The sequence below is a fragment of the Psammomys obesus genome, unplaced genomic scaffold (genome assembly GCF_907164565.1).
Source record: "Psammomys obesus unplaced genomic scaffold, mPsaObe1.curated_primary_1811, whole genome shotgun sequence".
NCBI classification, from domain to species: Eukaryota; Metazoa; Chordata; class Mammalia; order Rodentia; family Muridae; genus Psammomys; species Psammomys obesus.
This window is the reverse complement of record NW_026592732.1, coordinates 2674827-2702357: the sequence shown is the minus strand read 5'-3', so window position 1 is coordinate 2702357 and position 27531 is coordinate 2674827. Positions and strand designations below refer to the sequence as shown.

Sequence of the window (27531 nt, the reverse complement as noted above, 5' to 3'; positions counted from 1 at the left end):
CCTGGTAAGGCTGCCTCCCCTCAGGGGGAGGCAATCAAAGAGCCACTGAGTTCATGTCAGAGACAGCCGCTGTCCCCCTTACTGGCGTGGCCCATTTGGAGACTGAGCTGCCATGGGCTACCTCTGAGCAGGGGTTCTAGGTTATCTCCATGCATGGTCAATGTTTGGAGTATCAGTCTCAGAAAAGACCTCTAGGCCCAGATTTTTCTGTTCTGTTGCTCTCCTTGTGGAGCTCCGGTCCACTCCAGGACTTTCTATCTCCTTCTTTCATAAGATTCCCTGCATTCTGCCCAAAGTTTGGCTATGAGTCTCAACATCTGCTTTAATACCCTGCAGGGTAGAGTCTTTCAGAGGCCCTCTGTGGTAGTCTCCAGGCCCTGGAATATTTGGGGGAGACTTTTAATGACTGCTTCTATTTCCTTGATCTTTAATCTATTTACCCAATCTTGATTTAATTTTGGTAAATGGAATCTATCAAGAAAACTGTCCTTCTATTATGTGGAATAGTTTGCAGAGAATTGAAATGAGCTCTTCCTTGAAGTTTTGGTATAATTCTGTGCTGAAACCATCTGGCCCTGAGCTTTTTTTGGAAGGGAGACTTTTGTTGACCACTTCTATTTCCTTAGGGGATATAGAACTATTCAATCTTTTTACCTGATCTTGATTTAATGTTGGTTAATGGAATCTATCAAGATAATTGTCAATTTCATGTCGATTTTCAAATTTTGTGGCATACAGACTTTTGTAGCAATGATTGTTTAGATTCGCTCAGTTTCTGTCCTTATGTCCCCCTTTTTGTTTCTGATTTGGATGGTTTCTCTGCCTTTTAGTTAGTTTGCTAAGGTTTTGTCTATCTTATTTATTTTCTCAAAGAACCAGCTCTTGATCTCATTGGTTCTTTGAATTGTTTTCTTTGTTTCTAATTCATTGATTTCAGCTCTGAGTTTAATTATTTCTAAATGTCTACTCCTGTTAGGTGTGTCTGCTTCTTTTTTTTTTTTTCAAATGAGTCTAACCCTAAAACCTTTCAATAAACAGGCTCTGCCTGAAAAAAAAATAATAATTTTGTTTTAAGAAAGCTAGAATATGCAGTCCGTTTGACAGTTAAAGAAAAAGCGTAAGGCATTGTAGAAAGAAACAAAACCACTCACAGGTGGAGGAAAGCATCGCCTGGGCAGGTGCAGGGAGGAGGGGATTGAGAGATAGAGATTACCTAGACATAGAAGAGGCGGCAATGGCAGGGAACACTTGGCAGCAGGACCGCTGAGGGCATGTAAGGAAGTGGCTGTGGCATCCCCAATGCTTTGCTCCAGTTTCTGACATGAGTGCGCCTCTAAAGCTGTGTGTGTGAGAGAGAGAGACAGAGCAGAGGATGTTGTACTGTTTTATAACACAGCTCTAGCTTGTTGTGCTCAAGGTGGCGTCTCCTTGCCTACAGTCTTCTAGCCGGTACAGAGTGATTTCAGGACAACTGAAGCAAGTCAGGGAGTAAAACAGTTGGGTGACACCTCATGAGCCACATTATCAGGCTTCTTGAGTAAAGGAAGGAGACACACTTCACAAGAAGAAGTTCTTGTGAAGGTCCATTCTCCTATCGTATTGCTAGCTTCTCTGCTAGCTATAGGGAACTGACAGTGTTCCATAGGCGAGTAAAACTGTTGACTTCTGGGTAGGCAGAGGGAAGAGAGGCTACCTTCTTTTCGTGCAACAAACATTGCAGAGCTGGTCCACTAAGCAGAAACTTTTTAAAATGCAAAAGATAATCTATTTTACAAAACAGTAATTATGGCTAGACAAATGACTCTTAATAAAATTGAAAGAAAAGGAAGAGGAAACAGGTGTTATCCCGCAGTAATAATACCTTGTGGGCTATGTGTACTGCTGAATCTTTTCATGGCCTGATCAACCACAATGGTAATAAAAACTAAGGTTTCTCAAGGAGAAAGTTAAAAAGTAAGTAAGTTAGAAGAGTGACACACAGATCACTTCACGCCAGCTGTCATCCAGCCAAGACACTTTTTTTCTTTTATTATATTATTATTCTTATTATTTAATTTCTATTTTATTTTTATTAGTTACAGTTTATTACATCCAAGACCCTTACAAGAAAAATGAAGTGTGCAGTGATGCAGGCTCATAAATCTTTGTATTCCCGGTGGCAATGATCAGCGAGGCATTGTGTCAGGAATATTAAACTGAAAAATAAGCTAGCTAGCGTGGGAAACACTGTGCCGGTGAGAACAGGCAGTGCGTCTGAGAAGTGAACAATTCTTCTTGCAAACTGAATGCTTGCCAGTGAGGGAGCAAGCTTTGAACATAGATTAGAGAGGAAACCGATCAACGTATCTGGTTTCAATAAACAGGAACCCAGATGGAGCATCTCATTAAGCCAAAGTACAGTTTTCTGAACCATATCCTTCCTAGACAACTGGAATCTTCTTATCATGGGCTCATCAGCCAAGGATTCAGGGCATGTGTTCCAGGCCTACTATTGCGTGGGTTTAGAAAATCATAACGGTAAAATTTCATTGACTGAGATTAGGTTATATGCTGACTACTGTCATGGAAAACTAACATTTGTTTCCAAATTTAATTCACATGACAACATAAAAATAATGGACATTCTTCTCAACTTAGAGAGAACTAGGACCAAGAGACATTAAGCAGCCTGCTCATGGAAAATCAGCTGAAAGAGATGGTACTGGAGAGAAAAAGAAAATTTCCAGAGCCCATTGTCTCAGCTAATTTTTTTAGCAGCAGCCCCAAAGGCATGAGATTTCTATCCCATTCAGATCTGGTATGAGAATAAAGTTGGACTTTGCAGGAAAAAGCTGCTTGAAGTAGCTCTCCAAGCCACCAACTTGAGCAGAAATAGGCTCCTAGGTGCCGAAACAGCCAACCCCAGTCTTACCCTGCAGCCCACGTCCACTGCACACAGGGGCCTCACTTATACATTAGATAATATCTGGTACTGAATCTGCTTAAAGTTGTTATATTGGAGGAAACACAGCCTTCCAGATTCCAAAGAGACAGATTTTCTGACAAATATTGCAAGTTTAGTGATTTAAATGTGTTCAGATTTTTTTGTCTATTTATATAAAGCCATTTTCAATCTTTAGGATAGTAATACTATCCTAGTAGTTTTCGTAGATGAGATCAGGCAAGGCAAACATACATATATGGATTGAAAAACAGGTGGGCTCAAATATAATTTTAAGTAAATTTTTCACAGAATTACTATATGTCCTCTAGAAGTGGATATGCATGGACAATAGAAAGTAGCTAGAATTCATATGTACCATAATTTCAAATTAAAATTGTTTTGCTTTACCTTGTCTTTTTGAGTTATAGCTTCAACACTTGTAAATAATTATCTCTCTTTGACAATATCAATGCTGTTTGAATATGCTCTGAAATACTAATACGGCAGTTAAGACTCTAGACAGAGCAAGAGAGCCCTCTTGACCACAGTAGATTAAACATTGAATGCAGCAGACCCATGAGCAATACACACATTTTCTTTGGGAATCTGAGCATTTTGTACATCATCAGAAACTGATCCTGGCAAACGTTAAGTGAGCACCCACTTTAGGAAGCCTTTCAACATACCAACATACAAACAAAAAGGTAAGGAGTCGGTATCATAAAAGCTTTAGTTCTAAATTCTCACCCTACTGGATGGTAGTCTTGGACAATTTGTTCAGCCTCCACAAAGGATCTCCATATCAAAAAAAAAAAATATGGACAAGAACAGCAGCAATCTCAATAGCACTGTGCATACTGACTGTAACAGGCATAGAAAAACTCACATCACAGAGAGACCTGCCCAAGAGCAATGTTTTGTATGTAACCATCATTATCCTCCAATAGTAGAAACCAATTGAGACAGCCTCAATTTTCAGTAATGCTCCACTGTCATAGTACATCTTAAGATATTAACTTCACGTTTTATTCTATGGAGAAGAGTCTGGCTTACAATGTGAAAATAGTACGACCTGCTGGTGTGTGAACGCATGTGACGTGTGCACACGTGTGAGCGCAGGTGAGGAAAAGCTCATGCGTTCTGTCCTATCACTCCCTACCTTGGGTCCTCCTCTAAACCTGGACCTAGATTAATAGCTAACAAGCCCCAAAGGTCCTCCTGTCTTCACCTCTTCCCCAGCAGAACAGTTAAAGTCACAGGGACAGCCATGCAATGGGTGCTAGGAATCTGAATTGTGGTCTTCACACCTGTTTAGTCAGCAGTCTTGGCACTGAGCCATTTCTGTAGCTCCAAATAATATGACATTTAAAGTCAAAGCACAAATGGAAATACTTGTCTTGAAAATGAAAATACCACACATTGATATTCTTCTGCAGTTAATATTTCAGAAAATGAATTGTCATGTAGTAGTTATAGAACATCAAACCAAAACATATTTCTAGATTGCTGTTTACAAATATAAATTTATTTCATTTGAAATATGGCTGCTCACTTTAGTGTGTGTTCTGTAGGTATCTTCATAAAATTGCATAAATTGATTTTAAACAGCGCTGGCCCATCTTACTAGACAAGAAGATCAATATGCTTGAGGCTCCATCTGTGTCTCTTTCATTCAGATCACTGCTTCCCTTAACCACTTCATGACCGAATCTCCCAAACGTATAATAGGGTGGTATCTTTAACACCAAAAAACCTGGCTCAACATCACATCAGTTTTATTTAACTTAAATATCTACACTGCAACCATTACCTCTAAGGCTCTGAGGATCTTGGGAAAGAGGGAGCACAAAAACTTTAAGTGCCAGAGGACCAGGGTCCCTGCTGTGAGATCGTGTCTTCTCTGTTTAACAGGAAAGCTGAACCAATGAACTCTTGGCAATACGGTTGCCTGAATAAGACCAGCATAATGACAGCACCAGGTGTCATACCAACATGGGTGGGGAGGTTCCACATAGCCCTCCCTTAGATGCAGAGATGCAGGTGGTCAATACTTCCTGAGAAAGAGAGAATCAGTTGCCTCCAGGGATGAGCTCCCACATAGGTTTTCCAGTCCCAGTTGTCATCCTTGGGCACATGCACATACGAACAGAGCGAAAGGATTCAGTAGGTTGTATATATGTGTACATATACATGCTACAACAATTTTAAAAAAGATCATATTTTTTGGAGGACACCGGAGGAGTCTGTAGATAGAGGGAATGTCAAGGGTAATGTAGAGGCAGTGTTTCTGTATTTAATTCTCCTAACATAGAAATGCAACTATTAATTTTTAAAGTACAGTTTTTAATGTATCTGCAGTTTGAGTTTGTTCTGGATGGACCCTTGCTTGTGGCAGTCCTCGTTCGAGGAAGACTCCAGGGAAAGCTTCTAAGGTGTGTTTTCAATTAGCTTCTCTATCCGGCAGGTTGGCTACTGGAATGATATGGATAAATTAGTCTTGATTCAAGATGTACCCACGCTCGGCAATGACACAGCAGCTATTGAGAACAGAACAGTGGTTGTAACCACAATTATGGTGAGTTTTGGTGTATGCTTTATAGTGTTTCGTCTTGCCCACAGGCAAATTTAACTCTCTTGCTGTGATGTAAAGAAATGGTTCAAGCTGAATCTTAGCTGTGACTTGAGTGCTCTTCCACTTGAGTCTGCTAAGGTTTTGCAGAGATCTGTCCTAAGCGTGGACACACTCAGCTTTTTTCATTGCCCTTACTTGTGTTACTTTTTGCTGCAATGTTTTTGTTGGGGGAAAAATTGACTCAGATATTAAAAGTTAAGACTGTGAAACTGAAGCCGGAAAAGTTTGAAATTCAAAGACCCCAACAATGAACAAGGAATGTGAGGAAGCCAAGCTCCAAATGAATCCTAAAACCATCAGGTGAAAATACCATAGTCTCAGTGTTTTCAAAAACATCAATGAAATAATTATCAGTGGCGTTTAAATGCTTGTTTCAGGTCATCATGAGAGAGTGATCTGTTTTTGTCTATTTCTAATCACAAGAATGTGAATGCTGAGGTTTTAATGGTACTTTTTTTATAGCTGAATACTTCATAAACTGATTTTGTTTGATAATTTTCAATGTAAAAAGACATTTCCACCCACCGATTATTTTTCTCATTGACCAGCATGAACTGATGAACTTCTAGGAACTAAGAAAAAATGTTGATCATTTCTTTTGATCATGTCATAAAATTAAAAATGCTCTAAATTTTAAGCTTCCTATTTCAAGGAAATTTTCATGGAATTACTTTTTAAATAAATAATAGAATATACTGTATACACTTTTGTCTTCTAAAAATAAGCATGCCCTTTACAGTTGGTGGTACTCAAAGGAGATCAACAATCGGTGACCTTTATACCTCATTTAAGATCACAGATTCTGATTTAACTCTTTCTGTAGGCAAAATATATTAAGAATTAGTCACAGAAACTCTTGCTTTAAATAAAATGAAGGTCTTTATGTAAATTAACTTTTAACTTACATGATTTTAATTTATAGTTTGGGAGTTTTAGTAATGTTAAGATATTTCTAAAATTGACCTTGGAATCAAAGTATAAAAATTCCAAAAGAAAGTCTTTGTCTATTGTAATCAGTTATGCCTATGTTAGATAACCAGTTAGCAATTTAATGTAATCTGACAAGCCCTTGATTGGGATTTGATTACTTTAGAATGCAAACAAATCAACAGCAATGTTTGTGTAAACTTTCTGACTTAATTGTATAATATTTGCATGGGACTTGAAAAGCAGGATATATGTATGCATATATATTTCTTTTCCTTAAAAAAAGACACAGTAATGGAAACTCATACTTCAGTACAGTCCTCCTCTTTTCAGCCTCTGATGAAGAATCCTATTTTAAGAAATTGATCAAGAAAGACAAGAGTTCCACGCTGTTCGACCATTCCTAACTAAGGCTCGAATCTTGTTCTCCTGAGTAGTAAATTTAAGCTTATTTTTCATGTGGGATTTTTCTTGGGTAACCAACTCTGAACTACCAGAAAGCATTTTTTTAAGTGTGTGTGTGTGTGTGTGTGTGTGTGTGTGTGTGTGTGTCTTTTGTGAATTATTGAAACAAAAGAAGAATTAATCTCCAGTCTTTCTCTTTTTCAAGAAAATTATAGATGTTGAAAAACAATATACTGGTGGTTTTGATATGTCCATTCCCATGTCTTAAAAATTATTGTAATGATCAGCTCTCTAAGGATAGACTTCTTCAAAGTAAAACTCTGAATGTCTGTACTTGTTTTTTTAAATATATACACAATTGTTGGCTTTAAAATCTTTTGAAATGTTGCCTGTCCTGTGAAATGAACGTATGATGTACATTAAGGGTATAATGTGGAGTCTTCTTCCTTTGGTCTGTCATGAAAGGTGGAATTTATAATTCTTAGTGTCAAATTGCTAAATTGATTTTATAAGCATGGCTAGTCTTCAGGAAGCATGATATCAAAAAATAAGTTATAAGTGACTGAAAACGAGTTGTTTCATACATTTTATATGTATGTAAAATTCTGTTTGCTTGACAGTGATAACAATATTTTTGTTATCAAAATAATGTATACAAGTAGTATCTGTCTTTCATATAAGAATCATCTTCATTTAAATAATTTTCTTGATAATTTCAACTGCATAACTGTTTCATAATGCCAAAACAAAACAGAAAACCCTAGAGCTCCCTCCCATAAAGTGTTCATTGAACTTGATTATGTTTTAAACATTAGCTTAAGAAGTAGGACAGTCCCATCACCTCAATTACTTTGAAAGAAGTATGATTACCATTAACTGATAAGATACTGATAACTGCATGTAATAATTCCCCCGTATTCATCTGAAAAGACATTCAATACAGATGGAGCTGGCTAGATGTTGAAATGAGTCTAATGCAGAGATCTAGATACTGAGCAAGCTATGAATAAACACTGGAGATCACGGTCTTCTCATCGAAATGGGTACAGTGTTGTTGAATCTGCTTTGTATTCCCTTTGTATGCTGTGTTTATATGTTGATATGCTGTTGTAATATACGTTATTGTGAAATAAAATTGATTGAGAAATTCAGTTATTCATTCATAAATACTTACTGAGTGTCTGCTATGTGACAGGCACAGGGACAGACCCTGGGGATGTGACAGAAATGACTCCTGCACTCAAGGGAATCTGTATCATAGGAAAACACATGAGAAACATAATTCACGGTTACAACAGCTCTCAGTCTAAAATGAAATATGGTATTATGTTTATGCTGTTGATATTTATTTTTCCTTGCAAGTGTTGTGCATGTACACTGGATCTTCATTTTCAAGACAAATTTATTCTACTTGAATACAATTCTACCAAATGTTGACAAAGCTAATCTAAATAGGAAACAAGTGGCAATTACACAGATTTTTACCTTTAATTTTTACCGACTAAAAAAATTAAGTAAAATCCGTAATACTTGTGAGACTGTGGACACAGAGATTCCACTTTCTGAAGACAACTTCGAACAACCTCAGGGAGCCAGTTCTGACCACACAAACAGAAAAAGTTCAACTGCTATGCTAATGACAGCTTCCTGCAGACTGGGGAAGATGAAGATAGCACTTCCCCATAATCTCAGTACCTTGTTTGGATACAGAACTCTCTAGAAAATAAAGCCATTCTAGGGAAAAGGTGCTTTACTCTTTAGTGTCTTGTTCTGAGTTAGTACTGCTTATTGTATATTGCTTAGCGAAACGATATTTTCTACCATCTTATGAATACATAATCTTTAAGAAAGATTTCCATAAAGCTGAGTTTATACAGCATCGGAATTGTGTTTCAAACATTAACTAATTTTATATAATTACACCATCATTTTTTAGTTTATGTTTTTTACAACTTTAACATATTTTCTAATTATCATAATTATATAAACATTTTAGATATAATGTATAGACACACATGCTTAAGAAGCATACATCCACAAGACATGTGTTTGTAGATATAAAACATTCATCAAAAATAGACAAGTATTCATTTTTGTCACACCAAATATTAATTCCTCCTTTTTCCAAAAGGCTTGTAGCAACAAAGTTTGTTTAAAAAAACTTTTTAGCTTGAAACTGTGACTTTTACATTTTCTCATTTCTTTCTTTTCGTTTTCTTTTTTTTTTTTTTCCAGTTTTGATTTTTGATTTTTGGTTTATTGAGACAGGGTTTCTCTGTGTAACCCAGGCTGTCCTGAAACTTCCTTTATACACGAGGCTGGCCTCTAATTCACAGAAATCTGTCTGCTTCTGCTTCCTGAGTGCTGAGATTAAAGGTGTGCACCACCATCCAGACAACTCATTTATTCCTAAGTTGAATAATAAGAGCTTCATTTCCAATTTCTGTAATTTTGTTCATGGGACTAAGTTATCAATCTCCATTGAGCTTTCTTGAAAAGAAGCAAATGTTCCACACAGGAAACCTGGGATGAGATTCCAATTTTATTTGGTTTTCCATTTTCAGTATTATTTATAATGGTTGTAATAGTGATATTTACAAACTGGCAAATAATACAAAAACAACGCTTCAATGAGAAAAATGTATTTTATTGATTATATTAATTTAATTGAATTAAGGTTCAAAATCATTTTAATTCATTTATGGCCACATTTTTGTGTTTTCTGATATTTCTTTTTTGTTTTGTTTTTTTTTATTGATTTTTATTTTTTTATATTAATCACCGGTCATTTATTTTGTATCCCAGCTGTAGCGCCCTCCCTCATTCCCTCCCAATCCCACCTTCCCTCCCTCCTCTCCTCCCTGCCCCTTTCCAAGTCCACTGCTAGCGGAGGTCCTCCTCCCCTTCCATCTGACCGTGGCTTATCAGGTCTCTTCAGGACTGGCTGTATGGCTTCAGACTCAGATGAGTTTCCTTCCTGGAGTAACCGGGAAGGTGTAAAACACCATCTAGCACAGGAATTGTCTTAATAAACTCATTGCTGCTAGGAAGGAAGGCAAGCAAAATCACTTCCTTGGCATTACCATCCCACAGAGCACGGTAGTTGACGATAAATAAGTAAGGAGTTGCGTGTCTCTCCTCCGAAGTTCCCATTGTTATTCTCGGATGAATGTGAGGACTCTGCATGGTTACTTCACAACGCCGTTCCACAAATCCCTCCATCCCAGTAACCTTATGGGCTTATTTTTTTTTATTGCACTGGGGGATTTGGTATTTTCTTCACCCATAGTAACCCAAAAAACTTTATATAAAACCTCTCCAGTGTGCAAAATTTTAAGTGTTACTTGCAGATAATTTGTTATATGGGAGATGAAGCAAAGGAGGATGAGAACTTGTAGATCACATGGATTTGACATGAAAGAAGAGAGAAAGGAAACACACTCAGGAATCTGCGAGGGATTTATAAAGAAAATAACCCGCCTTCCTCTATCTTTGCTCTTCCTGACCCCTAGCATGTTGTCATGTTGCTCTTCTCTTGCTATACGCATCACTGAGCCTGAATGTCATCTGGATAATGGTTAAACAGAATCTTCAATAAGCTGAACATTTTTCCAACCTTAGTTGGCATGTTTGGCAGGAAAACAAAGATTTGAGAGGACCATCTGTCCAGAAGGAAAACTAAAAAAAAAAAAAGAAAGAAAGAAAGAGGATGCTAAATAAACATTTCACTCTCGCATGCATAAAACCCTGCTTCAAACAGATAACTTATTTACTAGGAACCAATATTTACCTTCATTATGAAGATCTGAATCTTCGAATCTTCTAACATTACTACTTAATCATAACGTTCCTAGTCAGAAGGTGGTGATCGGGATATCATTGCAGTTACTGTGAGCCTACTGTGTGTCAGATACCATGGACACCTTTCTTACTTTATTGAAAGTATCATAAAAATTTCTTTGGCTGCTGGTGTACAAATATATATATATGTTTTGTTCCTTCTCTTGGTAAATCATATGGAACCCTGGGTAGTTTTAAGTCTATTAACGTATAAAACAACTGCAAGAGTTTCCAGATACTCCAACAATAAAAGGCTGACTCTCACTTTTGTCACTTGTTAGCCAAGTGAATGGTTCGTTCACCTCCAGAACTCTCACTTTTCCCGTTTGTAATATGAGACATGCTTACTTCAAGATGCAACACAAAATGTAAACAAAAGTATAGAGCTCAGAAACTCAGCATTGCACCTGGCACAAAAGAAGCACAAAGTCAGAAAGAGAAATTACTTTTTACAATAAACCTATTGTTGCTTCCCTACTCGCATTTCTTTCCTCTCATCACAAAGATCTCATGATCAACTTGATCGCAAGGAGACAACAGACAAATAGTGTTTCTTTTTCTATCCCTATCTTCCAGTAAATTGTCTCCCACAAAGAAGGTGCTTAATAAATGCTTGATTAAATAATGAATTTAGAGTTTTTCATTAAGCAAACTATTTCCCATATTAGAAGAATTGAGTAGATACAGGCAAGCCAAAGAAACTAATACAAAATTAATACAGTCATATTCTTAATTCAAGCACTCAAGTCACCTTATACCTGACCTTCAACCTTAGTACCAAATGAAAGCACTAACATAGTTTGCTGTACTTGAATATTCTAACTGCACAGATACATCAATTAAAATTTTTATACTGTTTTACATGTGTGACTTTTGCTGTTTTCTATAATCTTCCATAGGTTAACTAGACCACTCTAAAAAGACAAAAAGAATTTGTTCATAATAGCTACTAATATTTTAGAGTTTAGAAAGTCATTCCTTTGCAGCTGCTCATGAATCTTCATGATCACATTCATAGTTTGAAAAGCATGTTAAGCTTTGGTACAGAACTCTTTCTGAAGGATAATAGATAATCTTCATGAAAAAGGGGACAATTAGTTATTTTAATCTTATAAATAGCAAATTGTACTTGTTTGCCCAGTGTAGTGTTGGATAGCTATCTAATGCCAAGATGTGGGGAATCTGGGTCATTTGGCCATGACAACTAAAAGTAAAATTTAAGAAAATAGTAGAATGACCTGTCTTGTATCATTTCTCACTATAAAAAAAAATCACATGAAGCATCTCCATGATAAAATATAATCTTAAAGCAATTTACACATTTTCTTAGTTTTTTAAATTGAGTTCTATGTTTACAAATGGTTAGAACTAAGTCAGAACTGCCATGGGCCCGTGGGACAAGCTGTAGATCGAGCTGCTTTCTACTCGAGGGTTCCACATGCAAGTTCGAATTCTTTAACTGACATATTTTCTGAAAAAAGAGTCTTGGAACAGTGCTAAATTAAGGTTAGCGTATCATGTTTGTAAGATGTAAGTACATTAAATCATCCTCATCCATGCTGTGGCTAATATGGTTACCACTTCTCCGAAAAATGAAACCCTGGGAATCGGCCAGGCGGGCATTCCCTCGACACCGAGTATGACAAACCTATCAAACCCATCTTGCCGTTTATGAAAGGGTGCTAGTCAATCAGTCACTGCAGGGCTAACTAAACCATCGTTTAAGTTACAACCCAAACATTCTGTTAAAATGTAGGTGTGAGAGTCTCTATGTGTGCGTTTGCATGTCTGTGTGCCTGTGTGTGTGTGCGCGTGTGTGTGTGTGTGTGTGTGTGTGTGTGTGCATGTGTGTGTGTGTGCTCAATGAAAAAAGTTTAGTAGTCATTAAACACCAGGAAGCTACTCTATACGATAAGGATGCTCTCAGTACTACTTCCTTGCATTCTCTGACTCATTTGTGTAGAAAACTAAGTGGGAAGATCAAAATGCGTGTTCCTTACATGTCGAGGGAAACAGCTTCCACTACAGACCTAGCTTACAATAAATTTACAATGTGTGGAGCCCATTTCTAATTTAAAGTCAAAATATGGGACAGCAGGAGCACAGGAAAATTAAAACAAGTAATTAGTGATAGATGTCTTTAAGCTATTATATTTTTATTTAAAGAACTATACACAAATGCTTCCAATGAAAGAAAAGCACCTTACGTAACACACTTGAAAATGGAAACATTTTCAGAATGTGAAATCATGTGACCTTGAGTAAGTTTTTAGTTCACCATGGCGGTCACTAAATAATTTTAAATCTCGTGAACTATTTTGAAAATATCAGTTTCAAGACTAAAAAATAATTAAATACACTTCTCTAGAAAATTACTAATGGATTTATTTTTTTTCTTTTAAAGTCACAGTACTAGGTACATAACAATAACTAAAAATTTTCAATTATACTTTTACTATATAATGTCTAATCCATTTCTAAGTTTATTTACATGTTCACCTATCTTATTAATAATTTCTAGCCACATAAAAATCATATGCATAGCAGAAAGAAATATATTCTTTTCTCAAAAATTCGAAAGCTATGAAGTTACAGAAAATCTTTTTAAATGTTTCGTAATTTCTCCTTTACAGTTCTGCTTCTCTCATTGTAGGAGTCTCCCTATGTTATGTACAAGAAAAATCATGAAATGTTTGAAGGAAATGACAAGTACGAAGGCTACTGTGTAGACTTGGCATCTGAAATTGCGAAACACATCGGTATAAAGTATAAAATTGCCATTGTCCCTGATGGAAAATATGGAGCCAGGGATGCAGACACTAAAATCTGGAATGGGATGGTAGGCGAGCTTGTGTATGGGGTAAGTAAACTGATTTATGAGGAGTTTACTCAGATAAGCATGAAACTTCTTTTCCCTTGGGCATGTATAAATTTTTAAACATCCGTGACTGTTTTCTAATTTGTACCAATGTTTCCAAATGTATTCACGATATTCCAATGTTTTCCTCTTTCATTGGAAATGAAAATTTCAAATAACAGAACTGATTCTGGTAACTTAAAATAAAAAAACAAAGAGAGAGAGAGAGAGAGAGAGAGATAAAATTCAGAAACAGTGTGTTCTTCTCATAACACAGAGCCAGGAATGAAAACGAAACAACATTGGCTTTAGAATCTTTGGTGAATATGCCCTAAAATTGTAGACTACTTCCAGGTGCAAAGATCTGTAAGCAATCTGTTGATGGGCAGATTTCCTCCAACAGTATAAAGTCAGCCACTGCTTTATCTAATTGTGTGCATCCTTGTTGTCATGGGTTCTCATAAGCGTCTTTTAACTAATTTCTGATTGTCATAGTCTCCCAGTATCTGAAATATTCATCAGTATTGTGTTTCTGAAAATTCTCCAAGCCACAGTAAATGTACCCTTTGGATACTTCTCTCTCTCTCTCTCTCTCTCTCTCTCTCTCTCTCTCTCTCTGAGTGTGTGTATCATATCTGTCTGTCTGCCTGTCCCTTCTAGCACACATAACAAAACACAAAAGCTAGAATGTTTTCCAAAGTAGGCCTCCCACAAAGCAGGCTGTGCCCTTCCCCTGAGTGAGCACAAGGACTATGGAATGCACACATTGATAGCCAAGGGCAAACGCAACACAACACAGCATGGAAATGTTGCCTGAATGAGCAAGATCAAGGTCTTCCTTTTCTGGCAGCCACTGAAGTGTCAAAATCAAACTGTAAGTTATCAGCCCCTGGTGGTGCTATGACATGCTCAGAGTTCAGAGTCCAAACCTGGAGAGAAGAGTTTGTATATCCAGGAACCAGCAAAAGCAATAAATGCATGGACTGTATTATTAAATTTTCTAAAAGCTAATTTTTAGTTCACAGATTTTACTTTCAAAGTACACACTCTTTCTAATTAATCCTCTGAAAACTCCTTTGAAATGAGGAACTACACAGAGAGGCATCCTTCTCCAAGGAAAAGCAGACAGACTCAGGATACAGGCAAAGATCTCAGATGGAATCACATTCCCAGCTAGAACTTCAATGGAACAGTTTCAAAATTCTGCATCTCATTTTCTTTCTTTCTTTAGTATCTTTTTTTTATTATTTAAAATAATTTTTATTAAATGTATTTTTATCATATTCTTCCCAGCCCCCAAGTCATTCCAGGGCCTCTCCTCTTCTTCACCCACCCAACTTTAAGTTCTTTCTCAAAAAAAAAAAAAAATCCAATACAACAACAAACTCCCCAAGCCAATAAAACAAAAAAACAACCCCCCCAAAAAAAAACATGCCAAACTATGACTAAATAAAAACATACCCATACCCCTCCTCTCCCACACACACACAAAGCTGTGGTGGTCAACTACCCTTGAACATGAAGCCTGTCCTGGAGTGATTAATATACCCATTGCCATTCTGTGGAAGAAAACTGATTTTCTTCTCCCACCAGCTATAAAAGACAGTTACGTTGTTAACCTTTTCCTTGGTGGCTAAATTGTCATGTATGCCTTTCTTCTTTTATTTTTTAATATAACAAAATACAGCAAGTTCAAACAAAAATTAAAACATTGAAATTGGACAAGGAAAACCAACAGAAAGAAAAGATTCCTTGAAAAGACACAAAAGTCAGAGCCAATAGTTCACACACTCAGGAGTCCTTAAAAATACCAAGATTTTAGAGGCCCTCTATGGTAGGCTCCTGTCCTGTTTCTTGTTTTCTCCTTCTTCCAATGTCTAAGTGAGGACTGATCATCTTACTTTGAGTCCTCTTTCTTGTTTAGCTTCTTTTAGAGGGCCTCTGAAAGACTCTACCTAGCAATATATCAAAGCAGATGCTGAGACTCATAACCAAACTTTGGGCAGAGTGCAGGGAACCTTATAAAAGAAGGGGGAGTTAGTAAGACATGGAGAGAACAGGAGCTCCACAAGGAGAGCAACAGAACCAAAATATCTGAGCACAGGGGTCTTTTCTGAGACTGATTCTCCAACCAAGGACCATTCATGGAGATAATCTAGAACCCCTGCTAGGATGTAGCCCATGTCAGCTCAGTATTCAAGTAGGTTTCCTAGTAAGGGGAACAGGGACTGTCTCTAACATGAACTCAGTGGCTGGTTATTTGACAATCCCTCCCTCCCCCCGAGGGAGGAACAGCCTTGCCAGGACACAGAGAAGGACAATGCAGCCAGTCCTGAAGAGACCTGATAAGCTAGGGTCAGATGGAAGAGGAGGAGGACCTCCCTTATCAGCAGACTTAGAGAGGGGCAGGGAGGAGATGAGGGAAGGGAGGGTGGGATTGGGAAGGAATAAAGGAGGGGGCTACAGCTGGGATACAAAGCAAATAAAATATAATTAATTTTAAAAAATAAAAATTTAATTAAAAAAATACCAAGCTAATAACTGTAATAAATACACAAAGGACCTGGTAGAGAGCGCTGTAGAACCTGTGATTGCTGCCTAGGTCTCTGTGAGTTCTTAGGAGAATTTTGCTCACTTGATTTACAGGGCCTTTTTCTTTTGGTATCTTCCATGCATTCTGGCTCTTATAATCTTTTGATCTTCTCTTCCATGGGGTTTCCTGAGCTCTGAGGGAAGAGATTTGACTTCATCCCAATTCTTTCTTTTTTTTTTTTTTTTTTTTTAAGATTTTAGTTATTTATTTTATGTATGAGTGCTCTATCTGCATGTGTGCCTGCATGCCAGAAGAGGGCATCAGATTCCAGTATAGATGGTTGTGAGCCACCATGTGGTTGCTGGGAATTGAACTCAGGACCTCTGGAGAAGCAGACAATGCTCTTATCCACTGAGCCATCTCTCCAGCCCCTCCAATTTTCAAACTATGACATTAGAAACATTTTTCACAGAGTGCAATTCAGTTGCTAAAACACAGAGTACAATTTAGCAGACAAAAAAAAAAATGGTTCACATCATGAAGCAACCAGCTTAGCCTTCATGGAGTTGAAGCACCCAATGAGTGCTTCAGTGACTCCAGATGAAAGGAAAAGGAAGAAGAAAGAAACTAAAAATTAGTTTTAAAAGACTTAAAAAATAAGCAAACTATTTTTTAACAGGGGTTCATTGACAATGTCATCTTGAATTTTACGTTCTAAAGGAAAAGAAGTCTCTAACATTCTGCTTTTAATACTTGAACTTCTAATGCCATAAGCATACTTCAAAAAAATAAGCATGATCCGGATTGTTAGAACACAAGCAGAATTCCCTTACCTTAAGTATGCTAAGTCAAAGACTTAATTTTTTCTGGTTTAAAAATATTTTCATATCAATGACACGAAATCTTAGGATGGAAACTGCTTCTAAACTCATGGAATCTCCCAATTGCACCTTAGTGTTTGCCTCCACTCGTACTTTGGAGCATTTCAGATTACTAACTTCATCACCGCTTAGCTATAAGCGGTCTCTACCCGAAATTGTCTGGAACATCTACTACGTATTTCTCCTCCTTTTCCAGATCATTCCTGCACAAATGTTGTGACCATATTTTATTTTGGGAGAAATTGATTAAATGAGATTTTTAAAGTGATGTGAGAGTTCATAAGAACATACATATATATATAGACAAAGCCTATTGGGTAGTAAAATGACAAGCTGTGGACCATTATCTTTTGTTTAGTCTTTGAAAACGGCTACTGTGGTTGTTAAGCATTGATTGCCTTCATCGCTTACATACAGAGCTAATACACCACCACACAGAGACCTGTCTTAAACTCTCAGGGCACTACCTTGAATCCTCCTTTCCCTTTCTCTCTTTGTTTATTTATGTATTTATTTATTTATTTATTTATTTATTTATTTCTATGAGTGTGTGTTTATGTGTGTATCTGTGTGTGTTTGCTCACGAGGAGTAAAAGACATTCCATGGCTCACTTACCACCAGAATTGTCTATGGTATGAGTGATAGAGTGAAGGAATGAAGAAGTGATTCTTTACTGTCACTCCAATGGTAGTTAAGAATAAAAATCTTATCCAGCTTCCGCTGGAAGCATCTCACACACTCCATTCTATGAGTCAATGAAAGGTGATGAGACAACCTTCCCAGCTTTAGCACACAATATCCACACACATTCTCACCCTTTGTTTTGAGCTGGGATAATTATACCAAACCAGGAGCCTGAAGCTATGTAATAGTGAACTTCAGAGAGCTTTTCTCTAGATAAATCTAAAAATGTGGAAACAAAAAGTGCCAGTAGTAAAGAGCTCTTGATGCTATGACGAAAAGAATAAAGTGGCGGAGGTCAGTTTCCAGCACCACTGTTGGGCAGCGCACAGCCACCTCTAACTCTAGCTCCAGGGCATCCAAGGCCCTCTTCTGGTCGCTCTGGGAACCTGCACACTTAAGCACGTATACGTACATCAGAATAAGTCAATCTTTTAGAAAGTCATCGCCTCTCAGAAAGACCACGTGTGCTTAAAGGTGCCTCAATCTTTTTTGATGAGAACTACTTTTAAGTAAATAAAACTCTATTTTAATTTGTTATTTAGACCACAGTTTAGTTTTTAGGCACAGTTTATATAATTCTGCTGTAGATGTTGTCAGACTCATGTTAGAAAGACCTGGAGGGGACAGGAGGTCCACAAGGAGAGCAACAGAACCAAGAAATCTGGGCACAGGGGTCTTTTCTGAGACAGATACTCCAAACAAGGATCATGCATGGAGATAATCTAGAACCCCTGCACAGATGTAGCCCATGGCAGCTCAGTGTCCAAGAAAGTTCCCCAGTAATAGGAACAGGGACCATCTCTGACATGAACTCATGGGCTGGCTCTTTGATCACCTCCCCCTGATGGGGAGCGGCCTTGCAGGTCTACAGAGGGAAGACATTGAAGCCAGTCCTGATGAGACCTGATAGTCTAGGGTCAAATGGAAGGGGAGGAGGACCTCCCCTATCATTGGACTCAGGGAGGGGCATAGGAGAAGAAGAGCGAGGGAGGATGGGATTGGGAGGGGATGGAGGGGATGCTACAGCTGGGATACAAAGTGAGTAAATTATAATTAATAAAAATAAAATTAAAAAAAAAGAATTACCACGATGTGAAAAGCTCACTCTGTCTCAGTTTTGGCAAGTCAGGGAGCAGGAAATGAGCCATTTAAAATATTTTAATCTGCACCAGATAAAGAATCTGTTAGCACTTGCTCACTGCAGTTCTGTCAAGGGTTTAGCATATAATTACAGTCACACATTAAGGTAAAGAGGCAAAATCACAGCCTCACTTTAGAGCTGCATAAAAAGATGTCACAGGGTCACCACACTCGGAAAGGGGTGTCTAGTGATCTTGATATCTAAGAATTAAAGCTCCTGAGTTCTAAAATATTGTTTAAAAATTATTTTAAAAGAAAATCAAAGTATGTGTATGACAAGAAGGAAAGCCAGTTTCCAGATTTGTGTGTGAACTGAGCTGGAATGTGTTTTCAAAAGAACAGGGGGTTATTTGATCAGGTAAGCATTAATCAGATGGTACCTATGACGATATCTTGTGGAGGTGGGTGTAGCAGTACAGGTATGAAATTTCAGTACTTGGAAAAGATGAGGGTCACAAGTCCAAAGCCAGCCTAAACTATAGTGAGATGCTCTTAAAAAAAAAAAAAATACAAAAACCCTGGTCAACTAAAAAAAAAGTTTTATGCAATTTAAGTAATATCTAATGAAACCAAACCACTGTTTTATTATACTGCAATTGGGATTAAGCATTGTTGGCCCTGAAAATGATTAAAAAGAATGCATGGCTGGTAAACTTTGCTGATCGCTCTCCTGCTCACTGTTTCAGGAAATCCACTAACCTGTGCGTTTCTGTGTCTTTTCTCTCCTAGAAAGCAGAGATTGCTATTGCACCTCTGACCATCACTCTGGTACGAGAGGAGGTCATTGACTTCTCTAAGCCTTTCATGAGCTTGGGCATCTCCATCATGATCAAAAAGCCTCAGAAATCTAAACCAGGGGTATTTTCCTTCCTGGACCCTCTGGCCTACGAGATCTGGATGTGCATAGTCTTTGCCTACATCGGCGTCAGCGTGGTCCTGTTCCTCGTCAGCAGGTTTAGTCCGTATGAGTGGCACACAGAAGAACCTGAGGATGGAAAGGAAGGACCCAGCGACCAGCCTCCCAACGAGTTCGGCATCTTTAACAGCCTCTGGTTTTCTCTGGGTGCCTTTATGCAGCAGGGGTGTGACATTTCACCCAGGTTGGTGTCCAGACTTGCACTCTTCTCGCCGGTTCTCGGAAATTCTAAATGCTCTCCACAATTTCTCTCTGTCTTCCTTTCCTAGAGTCAGCTCGGTATCTGAAGTGCCGGGAAATTTTCAATTCTCAAATCATCCTGAGTAGTTTATAACTGATTCCTTCTAAGCCTCCATAAAACATGGATAGATGTATCATAAAAACTTCCTCAAGAGAAAAAGTTACACAGTCCACTGCCACTTCCCATAAATTTTTTCTCATTTCCTCAGAAAAGGGAGCTCCCTTTTCCATCCACCCCAGCTCATCAAGTTACATCCCCTGTGGTCTGGCAAGGCCATCCCACCAGGGCGAAGTGTTCAAAAAGCTGGCAAGTGAGTCCTTGTCTGGTGCAGCCCCCCCCCCCAATTCCCTTACTAGAGAACCCACAAGAAGCCTAAGCCTTCCATCTTCTACATCTTTGTAGGGGACCTAGGTCCAGTTCATTCACGGTCCTTTGTTGATGCTTCAGTCTCAGCAAACCCCTCTGGGTCCTAGTTAGTTGGTCCTGTTGTTTTTCTTATGGAGCTCCTGTCATCTCCAGGTCCTTTTCTCTTCCCTTCCATTTTCCCACAAGACTCCCTAAGCATTGCCCAATGTTTGGCAGTGAGTCTCAGCATCGGTTTTGAGGCACTGCTGGGTAGAGTCTCTCAGAAGACAACTCTGACAGGCTCCTGTCTGCAAGTTTATCAGAGCATCCTTCATAGTGTCAGGGGTTGGCACTCTCCCATAGGGTGGGTCTGGGTCTTTGATTGGGCCAGGCATTGGTTGGGCATTCCTTCAATCTCTGCTCTAACTGTTCTATCTCCATCCCTGCACCTCTTGTAGGCACAGTAAATTTTGGGTTTTTGTGGGTAGGTTGAAGTTCCCCACCCTCTGCCATCCCCAGTCTCTGTGGAGTCCCCCTCATATCCTTTCAGGAGCCTACCCTGACTGAGGTCTCCAGCTTGTCACAGACATGCCCACCCAAGTTTCTCAACAGGCCTTCTGTCCTCTCTCCCTTGCTCTCCCCAGATATAATTATTTTGAAATGTGATTTCTTTCAGTGGCTTGACAGGTGTTAACCAAGTCTAAACTGTAGAATAACACCCATTTTTTATATTCCTCTGCAAAGACTGTTGCTATGTCTGTTACTGTGTTCTGTCATCAAAAATTAATGTTGAATTTAACTCAAGTAATTTAAGGGAAAATTTTGCTATGTTGTTTCTGAAACCATGAATGGGTGTGGTTTTTCATAACAACATATAAGGAAGCCGAGCATCAGGAGAAGGTCTATCCGCAGAAACTCTATGCTAACTTTATAACCATATTTTTACATAAAGAATTATGATTTCCTTTCTTTGGTGCCACTCAGTTACTGCATCACCAAAATTCCAGCTTGTTACACAAAAAATTCTTTGATTTCTCCCACAGAGCAACGAAAAGTATATAAGAAGCAAAATATTGGATTTTACATATTTGAACAAATATATATGTTTAGAAATGTATGTGTTCCCAAAAGGAGGCCTTTTGGACCCAATGCATATGAAATTCATGAGACCCAGAAAATGGCAAAAATCTGCTTAACATAGCACTCAGAGCCAAGAAGGAAGAATCAGGACAGACCAAGTTTTTTGAAATGAAGATTAAGCCAATACTAAGTTAAAATATAGCAGGTGCCACATTTTAAAACAGAAAAGATCTGATTTACATTTGCAAAGAGGTATGGGGGATAGAAGCACCACAGGAAATTCTAACTGATTCTTTATACAAAACAAGAAGTGTTTAGGACTCTGCATACAGCTCAGAGAGTAAAAACTCTTCCACCAAAGCCAAGAATCTGAGTTAAATAACTGGAATCCCCCTGGTAAAAGAAAATAATTGACTCTTCCAAGTTATCCTCTGACCTCCATATGTACAAATAGTGCACATGCCCAACACAAATAAATAAAATGTAACTTCAAATTTTAAAATTATATATTTTAAAATTATTTGGCAGGAACAGTGACTTATCTACCTATAGTTCCAGCACTCAGAAGGCTGGAACTGCCCCAAGTATAAGAAAACTGTGTGCTACATAGTTTCAGGCTAGCATGAGCTACGTAGTGAGAAAGACTGTGTCTTGATGGTAAAAATGAGTGAAATTAATTTTGAACATTCTTCCCTGCATTTTAAAATTTTATCTCATCTTAGCATTCCTTCTGTGACTTACACTCACCTGCACATCTTTGGTAGACATTGTTATGTCAGCATAAAAAATACTTTTAGGACATCCGCTCAACTCAAAGTTAGGTCACTTGGGACCCAATCCTCTAATCTCACTTAGTCCTGCCTCATCCTGGCCTACTTGGCATCCTGCAGATGTCTGGTGGGCTTTTCCACAGTCTCTGAAAGGTGTCTACCAATGTGCAGAAAATCTAAACTCCATTAGTTTAATATCTAAATTGTCTTCTACATCATGAAAACAGGCTAAAACATTGCCAACTAAAGCAGACTACTGGTTTTGTCACTTATCAATACCTGCATCCTACTTCGGAGATTTTGAACTATGAAAATGGACACTAAGGATATTAAACAAGATTCCTTTTGGTATCTGTAGGAGAGGAAGATTAGATATTTCTGCCAATATTTTGCCATGTCTCCAGTGACACATTTAGCTACAATGTAAAGGATGTCATTACACATCAACACAAGCCTCGTTATTAAATAGACTAGCAAAAAAATAACACAATGCATGAGGCTGTAACTTTTAAATATGACTGGGAATTGGTGACAATTCTTTCTTTACTCTTTGGATTAGAAAGGGGGAAACTTTGTTTTCTCATCCATATTTAGATCCCTGTCAGGTCGAATTGTTGGAGGCGTCTGGTGGTTCTTCACACTCATCATTATATCATCTTACACGGCTAATCTGGCTGCGTTCCTGACTGTGGAGAGGATGGTCTCCCCCATAGAAAGTGCAGAAGACCTGGCCAAACAAACAGAAATTGCCTATGGAACACTTGATTCGGGATCAACAAAAGAATTCTTCAGAGTAAGTCAAAGGAAAAGTACAGGCACCTCCGTAATTATGAATTCTGGGCAATGTTTGGGACAGTTATGACTTAAACTAGTGTAAATTAAAAAACACAAAGCAACAGCTGAATTTACAACATAGTTTTGACTTGCCAAAACTGATTCACATTGCAAGAGTACTCTCTTTAGGAAATAACAATAAAAAGACAGCTAAAGTTACTTTATAACATGATTAACCTCTCCGGCATTACTGGTGTTTTGATAATTTTGCTTTGGGCAAGATTAGAACTGTATGTAGTCTGAAACCAAGAAAAAAAAGAAAGAAAGCAACCCTTTCTTTTAAAGACTGCATTTTACTTGCTGAATTTGACACCCAAAATCCTCAGTGGTAGACTATGCTTGCTGTTTTATGAGCTGAATCACTTTGTAATCTCTTCCCTAGCCGTCATTTCAAAGCAACAGGTTTGCTTTCTTACAAAATCCTATTGGCAAGAAAGTTTCCTCCTTAACAGTAATTCTGGGCGCAATAGATGGGCACAATAGATGACCGCAAAACAAACCTCATCACCAACTATTTACCGCAGAATATGAGCCAAGAGGAATTCAGAAGTCTCTTGGGAACATTGGTGAAATAGAATCCTGCAAACCTGTGAGAAACAAAATTACAGGTACAAAATATTCAGGCTAGGGGTTCACAGCAGATCTCAGGCACAGTGCGTGTGTGCAGCAATATATCTGAATTTCTACGCAAGTATCCTGCACTTAAAGATTACATGTACACAAACCAGAAGCTCACACCACGCACAAACACGCACACCACGGAATTCCTCCCTGCAGGCTAAGAGGACTAAGAAATAGATGAAGAGTCTGAAGCTTCGGTTTTGCTGTCATCTGTGGCTGCGCCCATCTGCGTGGGAGAAGGGCACTTTAGTTGCTTGTGTAGTTGCTCATGTGTCCATTTGACACATGAGGCTCCATGGTGCTAATTATCTAAATTAAAAAATACATATATTTTGAAATTTAAAAAAGAAAAGAACAGTAATTCTGGAGAGCTCTGTAACGATGGCTCTGGACACCTCTATAAGATGCAATTTAGAACTGGTGGATTTTGTTTTGCGGTGAGATGATTCAAGTTGACACAACTGTGTCACATGTGTGGATGAGGTTCCTTCAGCTCTCTATCAGTGAAGCATGGCTTTTGTTTGTCTTTTTTTTAGGTGTTCCATTTGGAGGTTAAATTGATTTTCACTGCTTTAAGATTGGGCTTTGTTTGGTTTTTGTTCTTTAAGTTAACAAAGTAACTGGTTTTGTTGTGGGATTTCTGTTTACATGTTACAAGACTTTGTTTCTATCCATCTCTCTCTCTCCCCTACTGTCCTCCTCATGTCCTCCAATGTCCCCTTTCTGTTGATATTCTCCTACCTCCAAATGCACCCTTCTTTTCTGTGAACCCCCTTCTAATTAGATTGTTCTTAGTTCTACTGTACCTACTTAGCAATGTGTGCTCGCAGATATTGACAGCTCATTTTGTGAATTTTGAGCCAAAATATTGAAAGGTAGCCAAAGTGACATTTTCATTAGATATTGAAGTAGACGATAATGAATATATTTTATATTTCATATCAGTTGTTTGAAGACAAGAGGTCTTCAAATTATTTGAGACATAGAAGCTGTTTTGCTGTTTTCTAAGCTTGAGAACAAAGATAGCTTAGCTTTTTGAAAGCAGTATCTGAGAGTGCTAAATACGTAATTTTCTCAGTAGCTTGAAAACAAACACATTCAAAGGTATGCCAGCTTTACATTTACCTGAATTTTACTGAGATAAATTGATTTTGATTTCGATTATATAATACTACAAATGCTTACATAAATCTAAGTCAACAACAAACCACTCAAACCTTGGTGAAACAAAACAACGAGCATCGTGGTGCTTAGCATTGAGCGCTGGCCACAAATATTACTTAATTTTTCAAATGTTCTAAAAATATTTGTTAATTTTTTGAATTACTAAGTAATTGTCATGCAGAAGACTTTGTTAACAGTATTGTACAGATAAAGTTAATCAGCCAAGCCTTCTGTTAACTTACTGAAGAGGTAAGTACTGCTCACTGATTTTGCCTGGAAGCCTATCTGCTGTCAGAGTAGAATGCTGTCTCCGCCCTCCCCTGAAAAGTGATGGATGATGCTCATTCCACGACCACATGTGCTGGTTCATCCTCCTGCCTTGAGTAACGCAGGGGGAAAGACATATTATGTTGATACCTTTAAAAAAAAAATAGCTCATCATAAGGCTCTTTAGCAGCCAACACGATGCAAATATCGACTCCTTACCCTTTACAAAGCTTTCTTTTCCCTGCCCTCATTCTGAAAACTGGTGCGGCAGATAAGAGACTATATTGTTAATAAGACATATGGGAATGTGGGAAGCCGCTTTCGTAGTTTAAGTCTTCCCTTTCAAGCACCATCTCCCATCCAGCCTCTTCTTTCTCTTTTGCTCAACTTCAGTTTCAAAACAGGAAGATCTTTTCTAAGTGCAGGTATTTATTTTTGCATAACACTCCAAACACTAAAGGACAACAAAGCAATTTTCTCAGGCAGAGCTCTTTCAGGAATGTTTACTTTTGTGTATTCTGATAAAAACCACACTGGTTTCCTACTCTACCTGCCCCCCTGCATTCCATTCTTGGTGACCTGGTTTAAAGAAACCCTTTGCCTGATGAGCTGAAGAAACAGGATGTGAAGGGTATTTTTATACGCGTCAGAAATGCTTTCCTGTAGGTACACAATAATGGCACATCTGTCAGCTCTGCTCAGCCACCTCAGGCACTGAGTGACCCCCCCCACACACACAGCACTTCATAAGAAAGCCCTGAATAAAAAAGAAAAATGAAAGCACTGATGCTACCAGCTGCAGGAACAACTTGGCCACGAATCGGATAAAAATTATCTATGCCATTTGCCTTGTCTTCACCCCATTATGAAATGTGCTATACTAAATGTGCTGCGTACCTTGTTAAACATACACGTGATGTATTTGAAAGGCATCCTACATGTCCCCGATGACATTCATGCTGCATATCTGACCCAGACACACTGATTTTCCCTTCAGCGCAAATTGAATCTCATGCCTATTTCAGTCATCAGCAAGATGAAAGAACAAATGAAGCCGATTACAAACTCAGGGTTTAAAATATTATCAAACAAGACACAGATGAAACCTCCCCCAGAACAAGGGCCCTGCTGCCTACACCACTAGCAGAAAGAAAGCAACTAAATATCCCTTAGGATGGACATTTACATTTTCTACTAAAGGCATGTATACAGACTGCTTCACATGTGAGGAATGAGCACAGCATTATTAAAATTCTAAAGATTGTTTAAACTAATACATTAATGCTCTATATCAAATAGTTTCTCGGGCATTGTTGCACAGTAACAATGAAACAAGCAGATCTGACATTTCTAATTTTAAAAATGACTTTTATGTGATCTTTACTCATTACCTTGAGCACCTCTTCTTCCCATGCCTGATTTTTAAGTCGATTCTACTGTTAAAAGGTCTAGGGATAGAATGTCCATGACTGTTGTGTTTATTAGCTTGCTGGGACTGCAGAATGTCCTCATTTCAGCCCATCTCATCAAATTTATAAATATCTGCTTTTCTTCAAACATTAACAGACATGCTTGCAGCACCAAATGATCACAGGCAGAGCTGGTATTTCTAGCTCTCTGCCTTTGACTTCCCTCAGGCTCTGTCCGTGCATGTGATCTGGACCAAGTTATTCCCTTTCATTCAGAGTCAACATTTCTAAACATTGCCATAATGACAAGACAGGTGGAGCATTTGTCCGTCAATATAATTTCATCTGCCCTTTGACCTCTTCCCGCTGGGTTTACCCTTCAGAGCTCTGCTTAGACTTCCTAAAGTAATCACTGACACTGTATGGATTTATCTTTTTTTCTAAATTTTAAAGAGAATGAATGCAGCAATAATTTTTATCATATTAGTAGTATAAGAGTAGATTTTCAGGGCTAGGCAGGTCTCTCCGTAGTTAGATCTCCAGAACTTACCTAAATTGTAGGTGGCCAACCTGAAACTCCAACTTCTTGGAAGATGGAGACAGGAGATTCCCCAGAGAAAACTAGCTGGCAAGATTCTGGATTTAACTGAGACACCCTACCTCAATGAATGAAGTGGAAGATCGATTGAGTTTGATTCCCAATATCAATCTCAGGCTGCCACATGCCTGTATACACAAGGGGATATACATTCACACACACACATGTTCCCACATACATGGTAACATGCATACACATACATATACACCATAAGCACACATACATGAAATGAAAAAAAGTAGACCTCCAAAAAAATACGAACGGTCTGAAAATGTTTAATCCTAAGTTTTCCCCATTCCACTGTTTGTTTTTGCTAACTGTCAAATTCTTTCGATGTTGTGTTTAGTTATAATGGAAAAACTGCCAAGTAATTAGCACTTTTCTTGTATTATTTTTTTTTCAACATGGAGCTACAGAGACAATTGAATTGGTCAAGTGCCGGCCATGCGATTATGAAGACCTG

General features: G+C 38.2%; 1 protein-coding gene across 6 annotated transcripts in view; it reads left to right on the top strand.

Annotated features, from left to right (window-relative positions):
• The window catches only part of Gria4 (glutamate ionotropic receptor AMPA type subunit 4), a 386847-nt gene that overhangs the window by 302727 nt on the left and 56589 nt on the right, over window positions 1-27531 (top strand). For 5 of the 6 annotated variants that reach the window (XM_055615436.1, XM_055615437.1, XM_055615439.1 and 2 more), the window contains exons 10-13: window positions 5388-5498; window positions 13381-13587; window positions 19553-19923; window positions 22770-22968. In XM_055615436.1, the coding sequence (XP_055471411.1) occupies window positions 5388-5498; window positions 13381-13587; window positions 19553-19923; window positions 22770-22968 (888 nt within the window). Of the gene's footprint in view, window positions 1-5387; window positions 5499-6815; window positions 8029-13380; window positions 13588-19552; window positions 19924-22769; window positions 22969-27531 lie in introns of those variants that run through there. The other variant, XM_055615441.1, reaches the window with a different exon arrangement.